General features: G+C 41.6%; 1 protein-coding gene across 1 annotated transcript; it reads right to left on the bottom strand.

Annotated features, from left to right (window-relative positions):
* Nucleotides 1-3159: 3159 nt before the first annotated feature.
* On the bottom strand, nt 3160-11808 carry LOC111960584 (protein FosB-like). Its single transcript, XM_023982651.2, has 5 exons — nt 11554-11808; nt 11152-11333; nt 9247-9633; nt 8922-9029; nt 3160-8475 (listed from the first exon to the last, which is right to left on the bottom strand). The coding sequence occupies exons 1-5, from the start codon at nt 11615-11617 to the stop codon at nt 7882-7884; spliced, it is 1335 nt and encodes a 444-aa protein (XP_023838419.1). The 5' UTR covers nt 11618-11808; the 3' UTR covers nt 3160-7881.
* Between the last annotated feature and the right edge of the window lie 1828 nt (nt 11809-13636).

The raw sequence follows: 13636 nt of genomic DNA, 5'->3' as shown, positions 1-13636 counted from the left end.
TTGAAGACTTAAATCCCTCCCTAACCATGAGGATAATTTTTTGTTGGGTTCAAATTAAGATCATTCACAGCCTTAAGATTTTTGGTGATCTTTACACCGAGGTAGGTTACAGTATCTTTTTCAGAGATGTTACAATCTGCCGGATTGACAGCTCCTTTCAAAACAAACATCTCACAATTGGAAAGATTTAATGCCAAACCTGAGATTTTGGAGAACTGCTTCACGATATCCAATGCTAATCTAGTTTGTGACACATTTTTCAAAAAAAGTGAGGTGTCATCTTACAGTTGGGATATCTTGATCTCTCTGGCCTGGAATGTAATGCCTTCAAATGGACTTTTATGAACTAATGAGCATAACATTTGAGATACTAACAAAAATAAAAAAGGAGAAATCGAACAACCTTGTCGTATTCCTTTGTAAATGTTTAACCTTGAGGATGTTCCATGACCGAGTTTGATACAGCTATTGCCACTATTATACAGAGTTTTAATAGCATCAACAAAAAAACGACCAAATTTCAAATGCTTAAGACAAAGCTAAAATTGTGACTTACTGTATCAAATGCTTTCTGAAAATCCCAAAATAGGATAACAGGGAAGTCATCCAATAGATCATAATACTCAACCAAGTCTAACACCAGCCTCAGATTATTAGATATATGGTACCCTTTCATAAACCCTGATTGACATTCATCAATCAGATCATTCAAGCAAGACTTTAACCTTTTTGCAAAGATTAAGGCTATAATTTTGTAGTCGTTATTTAGGAGTGTGATTGGACGCCAATTATCAATATTTAAGAGATCCTTGTGTGGTTTAGGTATAAGAGTAATACTTGCTTCAGAGAGGCAGGTAGTTCTCCCTTCTTTATAGCCTCCTTAAAGGTTTCAAGTAAAAATTGTGCTATTTCTTCAGAGAAGGTTTTGTAAAATTCAGAGGTTAATCCATCACAACCTGGAGATTTGTTATTTTTTAACTGAGCAACCCCGTACTGGATGTCTATAATGGATAAATCTTGACAACAAGACCGATTGAATTCTTCACTAACCGAATTAACATTCTCTATAGAATCAAGGAGATCCTTAGTGTCACTCAAATAGTTTTCTAAGGAGTAAAGATTCTCATAAAACTTAGTGGTAAAGTCTGATAACAACTCTCTATCCTCAGTGGTAAGCCCATTAATCTTAAATTTCCGAAGTGTGTTGAGTTCCCCTCTCCTCTTTTCCAAAAKAAAAAAGTATCTACTGTTCATTTCGCCTTTTTTGTTTTCTGGATCTTATGAAAGCTACTCTAGCCTTTTCCTCATACAATGTATCTAGTTGATTCTGTAAATCATTCAATTTGGCATTCTCATTAAGATCAAGATGCTCAATCTCTGTGATATCCACAATTGTCTTAGAGAGTTCAGCTACCTCACATCTCCTTCTTAAAGCAAGCCGTTTTCCATCAGTAATACAGGCTGAGCGGATTTTAAATTTCAGCAGTTCCCAATATTTCCCATATTCCATATTTCATATTCTTCATTTCTTCTTCTTACATTTCTTCTTCTTCTTCTTCTTCTTCTTCTTCTTCTTCTTCTTCTATGAGGTTTAACGGCAGTTGGCTTCTAATTTGATGCATTACCGCCACCTACTAGACTGGAGTATAACTCCCATATACTTCACTTGAAAAATACAAATGTAATAAATAAATAAATACTCTACCATCTAACACTACACTCACTAATTTCTGAATTATATAAAATAAAATTAACACCACCCTACTCTACTAATTAAATGTATTTATTCCTACCTCATGCCATCAAGGATGAGACATCACCACTTAACACACCCTGTAACTCTTCTGATGTCAAGTCTCGCACACCCAAATACCTCTCTGCAGCTGCCACCACCACCTCAATTTTCTGCGACTTCTGTTCCATCCCTGCAGTACAGTTGATAACCATTGCTATAAATGCTAAAAATCCAATCTTACTGAAACTTATATCACTTTTTGGCTGATCCCTCTGTACTGGTATATCTCTACTACTCTCACCACTCCTCCATCTTAACCCATCTTCCTCTACTTTCTTCACTGCCTCAGCATATGATAACTTCTGCACTACTCTAACCCTGGAAACCTCAACCTGCCTCTCTCGCTCGGGATTTTTCTGATCCCCAGCTCCATGAGCACCCCTACAATTAACACAGTCCACTACTTTCCCCAATACTACACATTCCTTTATCTCATGCCCTTCTGCACACTTCTCAGATCGTGGACCCTCGCTCCTACACACTGCTGCCACATAAGCTTGTATTCGGCACATATGCTCGTACAGGATAACTTATATATTCTAACTTCACTTTGTCGCATCAAACGACGAGCACCACATACACCGGGAATCTTTCCCCTCAGCTGGTAAACTTTTATATTTAATGCTTCCCCAGTTATCACTCCTTTCATTGGTGCCCTTTTCTTGAGAGCAAAACAATTAACTTTTCTTGCCCCCATTTGTTTTACTCCGAGCGCCTTCTCCCTCTGACTAACGGAAACACAAACAATTATCACTAGACCACTTCTGGTTACCCTCGCCGATTCCACATTTTCCAACTCTTTTTTTCACCCACAGTGAAACCACAAATGGATAGGCCAAAAGGCAAGAGTCCACTTTTTCCATAAACTTCACTCGTACTGTCACAGACTCATCTTTTTCCTGACCCTCGGTACATACCTCAGTCTCCGATAACTTCACCACACCTACCACCTCCTATACTTCACCCTCATGCACTTCCATTTCTCCTCCTGTCTTCAGCTCCCTCTGTTTACACTTTCTACCATTCTTCTTTAACAAACCATCTCCCTTTTTTTCACAATTTTTATCTGACTCAAGCTCAACCTCCTCTCCCTCTCTTTTCCCCTCCATTCCTCCTCCGTTTTCCAAGTATACGTCTCCTTATGATAATACTGCACTACTCCTGACAACCATCTTGTTCTTGCTTTCTCTAGGGACTCCATTTCCCGACCCTTTGGAGACATTTCAGTGACATGACATTTTATGATAGAGGTGAGGTATGGGGCCACAGCACACACACACACACACACACACAACAAATCACCTTGATACTATGTTGCTGTTTATTGAATGCTATTTTCTCCAAAATAAAGATTTGGACGGTAACATAAACAGTTACGGAGGGGAAAGCTCACTCAGCTTTCACAGTCTATCAAGAACAACGATGAGTAAAGCTCCCCTCCGTCAAGTAAAATAAGAGAGAATGGGGGAAAGGCGTTAGAATGGGGTGGACAGAGAGAGACAGAGAAAGAAAGAGAAAGAGAAAGAGAAAGAGAAAGAGAAAGAGAAAGAGAGAGAGAGAGAGAGAGAGAGAGAGAGAGAGAGAAATATGACAGGTGTACTGTCATAACATCTGGTCCATTTGAAAAAGATAGACAATACTGTATAAGATAATCAGAGGTTAAATTGATCCCCTCAGAAACAGATGCAAGAGAAGGTTATTGAGCATTACATTTCATCAATTATTATACTTATTTTATGCACTGAACAAGGACAAATGTGTAGTTATCAAAGCACCATCATTATATCTATCACTGGAGATGTTTTATTTATTTTATTTTTATTTAACCAGGTAGGCCTAAAACCTATTTCGTTTTGGGCCTCAGCTGTTACAAATAGTCTCAAAATGTCTTGAGTATAAATTCCCGTAAAATTTCTGCGTCCATTTTCATTAGTCACTGCTGATCACAACAATGCGACCATTGCTTCACAGAAAAAGACAAACATCTGTTTACATATAAAGTCAGAAATAAACTTTCTAGAGAAGGCATTCGAGGAAAAGACAAAGGTTCTATTGAAGGAAATATCAGTCACAAGGCATCAAAGGAAAATGCAAAAAATTAAGGGTTTTAAAATATTTCTTGAAGATTCATATATTTATAATCAAGGTCTGCCCCTCAACCTCCACTCAATTAGGTCAAGACCTCTTGGCCCAAACATAGATACCGGGCTATGTGATTGAAAGATCATGGTACAGTTTATAATAGGGGTGGAAAATCACGACAATACATGATCACACTGGACACATAGCATAGCAGAAAGAGTGTGCAGAAGACTTCTGGCACTGTGTAAATGAAGCTTTTCATATGATTTGATACATGTCTATCCTAGAGGATATGAGTGTTGCATTTCAAAGTTTCAATTTCAATACATAACATTGCAAGTTTGCAACTCATGGAAAAATAAGGCATTTGTCAACCACGCAAATGGTAAAAGACCTCTTGTCTGTTCCAGTCAGTCTTGTATGGAGGTATTTGTATGAAGGCAGGTCCACTGCTACAACAACGTGACTGAGTTTATTTAATCATTGCTACATATGTCCATGGCCCATCTCAACTTGGATTGTGAGAAAAGGAAGTTCCAAAATGGAAGTTCTCTCCCTCTCCCTCTGCCACCTCAATTCTCCTCTCTCTATTTCTCTGTCTTTACCTATATGTCTCTCTCATTCTCTCTCTTGGATGGTACAGATTACAAAACTAGACTTATGTGAACTAGACCTCATTTCCTGATCTGTCCGGTGCTGACATAGGTGTGAATTCTTCCAAACTGGTAACTGGGTTTCCAGGGTAAGAAAAAAAATGACATAACATTTTCTAAGAGAATGCATGGTTGGAATTCAAGATATCAATGCGACATTGTTTAGGGTGTGAAATTAGAAGAATATCGGCGGCAGGAATATTCAAACATGCTCTCATTCAGTGGAAGAACCATGGTATATTTTTGTCCAACTCTGGAGACTCTTCGAGCGGTTTTGATGGAACAGGACCCATGGACCTCATCACTGATAAGTTGTAAGTGAATTTGCCAGAACAGGATGTTCTATGATCAGTTCATCTGATATACTATAAGTAGCACCACAAAACCATTCTGTACACGAGCCATACTTGTCCAGACCGTGCCATCTATCAGTGTAAACCCCTTTCACACATCATCAACAATGCCATGGTAGGTTCATGGAAGGAAATGAAAAGGCATGGAAGTTCGTCACTCAAAAAAGGCATATGAGGCCTGTCCCTTGTCTTACCACTTGAAGCCTGGCACTTAAGTTACATTTTTTGCTTCACAATAAAAATGGACGGGCCCTCTTTTCAATTCACAACTAAGACTTTAGCCCATCTAATGATAAGCCAGACAACAACAAAAAATCACAATCACACCTCCATTGATATTTCAAGTTATGCAACAATTACTACTGTGAGGTGATTTTTTTTTATGAGAGCAACTCTCGAAAAGCTCTCCAAAAATGTCTGTTGTTTGAATCACACGATAACTACTTTATTGAACAGGAATGCACACTGGACTAACAGACTGTTCTCAACAAAAACATTAAATAAAAAATTATTTGCATCATTAATACTTTAATATGTATTTTGACATTCAATTCATACTAGTTTCCTCATTTTGGGTCCGTAGGGGACTAAGTGGTGACATTAAGCTTTGGCGGCATAGGCATTGGGACTGACCTCACAGAGAAAAACAAACAAACGGACAAATGTAAAAGCAAAAGGCAATAGCACCACCTCAATAATCTCATCATATTGACAAACTGCAATACACGCAGCATCACATGTTAGATATAGTTATCCTGAATAATGTGCTTTTATATGTAAAACATATGAGCACAGGCAGTGATAATGTGCGTCATATTGAGGGAATGGTTAAGTATTATCTTTTTTATAAATCTTTGTTCTTTTAGAAAAATATCAATTTTAAAACCAGCCTCAAAAACTGCACCTCTGTTTCTTCATTGACAAAAATATCCCATTTATATTTTCAAACATTCATACTTCACAATAATTGTACATACACTTAAATATACACATTTTTTTGTATCTATATGCATATGCTTTTAAGTATACTTTTGACACATAGAAAATGTTTTTATAGTGCACATCATGCCTCTGAAGTTGCCAAACCTAAGATAAAAAATAAAATAATAACACAATAATAGTTACAATGCAATAGTAAATGTAACATTAAGGGGAAAAGAACAAGAGCCTCTGGCAGCGACAACACAGGTAAGAGCCGAGGACAAAGCAACAACAAAAAACTCAAACATAACAAATGTCACTGGAAATAAAAGGAACAAATTCACAGACAAATGTAGAACACATAGTCATAAACACCCCCCTCCTCTTGTCTCCTCTGTGTGTCCGGCTCCGTATTGTGCTCTCTCATCGTGTCAACCTCAATCAAGAAATAAATAGGCGGGCGAAGTGGCTCAGAGTGAGATACACTGACAATAAATGCACCTCCCACTTGGAGAGGCACAGAGACCACTCATCCCAATGTTCAGAGGTTGGTTAAATATTCCTTACAGGTAATATTTTTTTTAAACATATTGGTTATCAACAGACTCATGTCTGACAAAAGCTCTTTACCAAAAGTACATTCCTCTCTCAATGTTTTTTTCTCACCATGATATTTTCTCTGTCAAATGTAAGACTTAAAAACAACAACAGAAAATACTTGGCGATAAAGGAGGGTGAAGAACATTATACAAAATAGTATCAGTAACAAATGGCGGACAATCCAGATGCTTGAAGTATGGCGGTGGTACTCTGCAGGTAAGAGGTAACCCATCCATACAGTTGGCAAAAGCAGGATTTTTTGGGATTGTTTAAATTCAATTCAGGCTTACGAGTACAGGGGGCTCATCCTCTCTCTCTGCCAAAGTTTCAGCTCTCCCTCTAGACCTCTACCTCGGCTAAAGCCTCTTCTCTCATTCTCCCGCCATCCTCATCTCACCGTCACAACACAAGTCTCATTTCATCTCCATCGTCTCAACATCCAACAATGGCCCAGGAGAAGAAATAAAAGAGTAACAACTCTTTTACATTTGTGTCCATCAAATTTGTTGTATTTTCAGTGTGTGTGTGTGTGTTTTTTAGCTTTTGCTTTTGTCTGCTTTGAGCGAAATACTCCAGGGCTCCTCAGTTGGGGGTGCGTCCGCGTCCGTGTGGGACGTGTGAGGTGGGCCGGCGCTCAGTCAAGGTCCCAGGGGCTGGAAGGGCTCGGCGTGCTCTCAGGGTTCGAAGACTTCAAAGAGACAGAGAGAGACACACAGAGGAGAGAAACAAAGATGGAGAGATGGACGAAGAGTAGACGGCAGGATAAAAAGAGAAAGAGCCAGATAGCTGGAGGCTGTGACGCCCTTCCCTTTCCAAGTCACAACTAATGACGAAGAAGCAAGAGGAACCGAGAGGATGAGGAAGGCAGGAGGGGAGAGCAAGAGCTCAGCAGTCTGGCCTCACAAAAAAAGACCCAAACCTCAGTCCTTCTTCCCTATTTCAGCTTGCACAAATACATTCAGCATGAAGAGAGGGATGAAGAAGATGAGAGCAGGAGCAGTGAGAGAGGGATGGCCGACAGAGGGAACGAAGGGGAGGATAAGTGTGCTTGTGGGATCGCAGGTGAGCATGTTACTATTTATTGTGTGCACTGTACGTGCACGTCACAAGATGTTGAAAGATTCATTGTGAATTAAGCTGGGTATGATGTCAGAGGATGTTTCACAGATCGACTGACAACTCAGAGCCCAGAGTTTTAGACTCAATTTGAATTCACTTCAAATACTTGGTTAGTTACGTTTAGTTTTCTCTTAAGGACAACAGTGGCTTATATGCACTAAATGCTWTGTGGTCAAACTTGGTTTGATTTCATGTTTTTCAGGTCTGAATGTGTGTGAGTTTGTATGGATCATCATATGATGTATGTTATCCATGTTGTTGACCTCGTCTATCATGAGCAACTGGTTTTTGCCGTATGTACGTGATTGACACAGGGGTGTGTGTGTGCGTGCGTGTGGTGTGTGTGTCTGTCGGTCAGTCAGAGAGCGAGCAGCGAGGGCGAGTTCAGGGAATCAGAGGACTGCTCGCTGCTGCTGTTTCTCTGGTTAGCGCTGACCCCGCAGGCTCCCTCTGGGTAGCTGAACACAAATGAAGATGTGTATGAAGGGTTGTAGCTGCCAGCGGCCGCGCCATCATTGTGACCACCACCCCCACAGTCGGCCACCAGGCACGGCCCACCCGGCGCAGGCTCGCTTGAGCCATAGAAAGAACTAGAAAACGCTACCTCCTGCATCATCCCCGGCTGCGGATGAACCTGCTGCTGTTGAACCTGCTGTTGCTGCTGCTGCTGCTGTTGTTGTTGCTGCTGTGAAGTGGAGGGCTGCGAGGTGTAGGCGGGAGGCAGGTAGAAAGTGTCCTCCACAGTCAAGCCCACGATGGAGACGGGGGCCTGTTGGGGCAGTAAGGGCTGATGCTGGAGCTGTGTGGAGCCAGAGGCCTGCTGCTCCTGGTAGGGGATCTTGCAGCTGGGCTGGTGAGCCACCAGGACAAACTCCAGGCGCTCCTTCTCCTTCTGCAGCTCAGAGATCTCAGCCTCCAGCTCAGACTTCTCCTCCTCCAGGATGTCAGTCTCCTGTGGAGGGAGGGAGGAAAGGAGAGAGATAGAGAGAGAGAGTGAGAGAGAGAGAGAGAGAGAGAGAGAGAGTGAGAGAGAGAGAGAGAGGGTTAGACAACACAGGTGTTCTAATTCTACGTCTGTGGAGGTGGATACACGGCTATGTTTTTAGATATAGATAGGCCTACATGTTTCCCCCTTGAAATAGATACTTTAGCCCATGCTAGGATTGGTAAATTAGACTATACCAACTGTAGGCACAATAGACTGTCACAAGCACTATAATCATCTTCGCTCTTCAACTAATAACCCCCGTCTCTTAATAACCAGCCCCTTGAATAACATCATGTGTTACTTTTACTCACATACACAGTCATTATCATGAGCCTAGTTATGTAGCGTAACTCACTGCATATAATTATCACAGGAAGTCATTTTGACAGTAAGAACACAGGCAAGCTCACCCCCTGCAGTCTGTCAGTCAGTTCGCGCCGGCGGTTTCGGCATTTGGCGGCTGCCAGCTTGTTCCTCTCGCGTCGAACACGTCTCTTCTCCTGCTCCTCTGGAGTCAACTGGAGGAAAAGAATAAGGAGGGATTAAAACAAACGCAAACTTTGTCTTTGCCGCGAATCTGTCTGATGCACTTGAATGGGCTCTCGCTAGCTGAGAATAACAGATATATAGATGTATCGTCAAATACAGTGTCACAGAAAATGCGGCGAACGTGTTCATTCTTGCTGTCTATCCATTCGACATATAAAGATTGACACACGGGGCACACACACTTACAAACACACCAACATCTCCATCGTCACTCACAGACTCGTCTCGTACACGGCGGCTACGGGTCCTGGACTGACGGATGGGGCCCGGGGCTGGGCCTGGCCCCGGGGTATCAGAGCCTGCGGGAGTAAAACCTGAGCCAGAGGAATAACTGGGCCCTGGCAGATCATAAGGGTCTACCAGGGACACAGACTGGGTCATAGTAGAGGTCCCCATCCCACTCTGCCCAGAGGCCTGGGACGAGATGAGAGTTGGCTGCACCATCCACTGCAGGTCCTGGCTGCTGGTGATGGCTGTGACTGTGGGCACAAAGGAGCCTGGCATATCCACTCCTCCACTGCTGCCCCCGGAACCACTGCTTACCCCTACCCCGCCTCCAGCAGACACACAATCCTGGAACACACAGACATGGAGGGGTTAGGAATGAACACAGACAGAGAAATGTGATGCTGCTATACAATGCAATGACAACAAGTGACTTTCTCTTTAAACGTTGCTTTGTGCACTATTTCGATGTTGATTCCCTTGAACATAAGATGGTAGACATCACAGCAGAAGATTACATAGCCTTGATGTCCATAAGACACACACTTCCAGGGTACAGTTTGACACACCCATTCTATTCACAAGTCATCTATAAACAAACGTTGAATAAACTGCCACCATTGCAAACATTTACCATGTGGATAAGAAGCTGACAGGTATAAATGCATTGTAAGACTAGTCATAAGCATATATGTCCCCCTTATAATGTCTTATATGATCTCATTATGATCTTAACTTAATAAAAAAACAATTTGTCAGTCGAAAATGTGCTACAAATAGACATAACACATTGATAACCCTTATAATAACGTCATAAAGGCTCATACAAACTTGTAAAAAGTAGCACATCTTATCAGTAAATGTCACTCTTATAGAATGATAGAATGTCAGTGAGAGTTGGAGTATCCCAAAATTCCTGCACAACAGATGTTATAAAGAGATCATTGCAAGAATAGATTTAGGTGCCCAAATCTATCACTGACTCTCTCTGCTTTAATTAGAACTGAGGCGAGCAGTGATGCCATAGTGAGCTCGCAGTTGCATTAATATTCATATGAAAGCGTTTAAGGCAAGGCGACATGCAGCTTTCAAGGGGCCGCCTCAACCAATCAACTCGCTCGAATAAGTCCCCCCTCCTCTTTCGTCCTCCCCCGTCACACCCTCGATGTTCCCTTAGCAACGCGACGTAACACTCCAAAATAGAACGCATTTACGTCACAGCGAGTCCTGACAACAGGGAGAGTGGAGAGAAGCGAGCAAAGGCGGAGCTTTTTGTGCGTACGTAGGAGGGCCAAAGCGTTGTCATCCGTTGCGCTGCGTGCTGTAAACCTACCACCGAAGACAGTACACGTTGCTAGTAGAGGTGGCACAGCCTGAGTCAGAGAACATGCCGGCAGGCCTTTACTACAATAAAATTCAAGTGCCTGTAGATTTCAAGGCAATTTGGCAGCACATTTTTTTACGCATGGTTTATCAGACGTGAAAGGGAAAATCTTCTTGCCTTTCCCTTTCATAGAAACTATGTAAGAACAAGCTTATAATTATGATGATACTCAGGTTGATAAATCCAAACTCTGCATGGTAGAACTCTAACGCGACAAGGTATAACTGCACCAGCATTTGCAAATACTACTGAACTGTAAAGCATCATTGAATTCTAAACTTAACCCATATTTCTGGAATACAGCCCACGGCCACATCATCATGTACAACATAAATCAGACTTCATGCATTATTATATAAACATCTGTCAAATGAAATGTTTCCTCAATATTATAGTAATCAACATCGGAAATTGGGGGGAAAAGGACACATAAGCTCCCTTTCTCCCCTGATACTCATCATTACTTGACTTATTGGACCTACCTGTGAGGCACTGGCCGGCGGGCTCCCGAAGGAGTCCACGGAGGAAAAGTACTGAGACTCAATAGATGGGGACGAACTTCCACGGGAGACGGAATCAAAGTCACCGGGGAATCCCTGGAACATTTCCCGGGCGGAGCCGAGAGAGAAACCTACAGTTCCCGGAGTGAGTGTGTTGTCACCTGCTGTTCGAGCGCATACACAAGGGCAAGGGGAGAGGGGAGACAGCTGTCAGTTTGATGTCATTGAAATGCAATCTCATGTATCTAGGATTTGGTCAACAGTAAACATGCATAACTGGAAACCTCGCTTTACGTGTAGCCTACATGTATGTATATCGGAAATCACGTAATAAGAACCGTTGTTGCTGCATTATCTAACATTCATGTTTAGAAAGTATTTTACCGTTAATGTGTTCCTTATTGTGCTCCGGTAAGATGCTCTTGGTCTCTTTCCAAAAAAGTTGCATGAAGAAGGAAATCCAGTTCGCTGCTATGGAAACAGTCCTTACGTTTCGGATTTTTAAAAACTCATCGATCCGATTCAGAATCCGCTAAAATATGTCCTTTGTCCCCTTTTTACAATGTGCAATGATAGATCCATGTAAAAGTCCACTATGTGTAAACTGATCAGCGATATAGAGTCACAGTCCACAGAAGCGAGTCTTGTCTTATGAATGAATCCATGGTGTACGAGAGAAGCATTGTAAAGGATACGAAGTCCCGCCTAGGAGTTCCGCTGACGTACGTGCCCATTTATGGGGTTGTGTTTTTGTTTGGTATCCTTGGTAATGACGTTTAGCTAGGGATTCCCTCTCCCACAGAAACCGTCCAGCAGACGAGAATATAACATGTTACTATCACAGCCACGATGTATTTTTGATCAAGAAACAATTTCTGATAGTACATTTAATGAAACAACAAGTTATGACAATTTTAGTGTGCACCTAGCCAAAGTATGCATTGTAAAGTAGATTAAATTAAAATCTCAATGCACGTGTTCTTAGTGTTTTGGAGGCGTAAGCTCATGTAGCCTAATAATTATTTTGTAGACTCAGTAAACAGCCTAAATATTGTAGAGTTAAGCTCCAGATCAAGTAAAACTTTGAGGGCTAGTTTAGCCCATTGCCTAATGAATATGTTAAATAATAAAACAGGTATTAATGTACATACTGTCTGCCTCCTATACGTATTATTATTATTTGCATAGGCCTAAATAGATAAATGAATATATAAACGAATATAGATCTAGCATGTAGGTTAGCAAATATATAGCCTAGTATATACTGTAGGCTATAACCTAGTGACAATGAAATGGGAAATTACTGAAATTACTTCTAGGTTAATGAGCAACATCATTGAAAAATAGGCTATGGGACAGGCTACTTCGTACTGGCAGAATTCAAGTAGGCCTATTTAGACCGGTTGGCCATTATAAACATATGCACATTCCATTGTCGATTTCTTACGCAATTACTTGCTTTGACATCGCTCACAAGAGGAAGGAAACCCACCAGGCAAAGAGAGGAAATCCTCTCGAGTGAACTTTCTCACTGACACGCCCTCGGGAGTTCCCTTTCTTGGAGAGGCCGTGGAATCCCTCGTTCTATAACAGGGCCTTCTGCTGCTGGGATTTCGACAGGTTTTTGCGCTGGTACGTTTGAACACATTCAGTTATTTTTCTTTATCATAGCATAAAGTGTCGGATCATCAGATTTCGTGCTTCTACACGTGCATTGCTTGCTGTTTGGGGTTATAGGCTGGGTTTCTGTACAGCACTTTGTGACATCAGCTGATGTAAGAAGGGCTTTATAAATACATTTGATTGATTTCATTAAGATTTCTTTACGAGCTGGTATTTTAGACTGAAATGGAAAAGATCGAGCATAAGCATATGAAGCAATGAGTACGCGTTTTTGGACTTCCATTCGGCATGTCTTTTGTATGAGTGGAGCATCTTCAGGTAACAAATCTATGGACTGTGAGTAGCTACACACTCATGCATGAAGTAGGCAAGATTGACGTGTTATTCATGAGTGTGGGATGTAAAATGTGCAGAGGGCGTCGCTGATCAATGATTCTGTTGTCAATTTTTTACACAAGTTCCCAGAATAACAACGAGGGCTATTCTTTATTCAACAGCCTCCAAACGTTTTACCAGAAAATATGTCAACAGATTGAGAGGCAGAGTGTTCCGACACGGACAGTGGGCAGCAGTGACGGAAATCGTCGCCATACACTGCTGTCACTGCAAACATCCTCTGTCGAATTGTACAGAAAATTATTCATTTTCTGTAGACTTCTCCCTACGTACAGACGCCAATTGGAATATGGCAGGTGGGAGGAGGTGTGTGTGTGTGTGTGTGTGGGGGGGGGTCTTAAAATAGACAAGAAAAATATTTAGGTTTGCAATGTCGTAAAATGTCATGGCGGCATACATCGGTGTGTAAAAGGACAGGGAATAGTGGGGATAATAACAATTAGTCAGC

This window comes from Salvelinus sp. IW2-2015, linkage group LG4p (genome assembly GCF_002910315.2).
Source record: "Salvelinus sp. IW2-2015 linkage group LG4p, ASM291031v2, whole genome shotgun sequence".
In the NCBI taxonomy this organism is placed as follows: domain Eukaryota; kingdom Metazoa; phylum Chordata; class Actinopteri; order Salmoniformes; family Salmonidae; genus Salvelinus; species Salvelinus sp. IW2-2015.
Note: the sequence above shows the minus strand (reverse complement) of the source record. Positions and strands in the feature narration are given on the sequence as shown.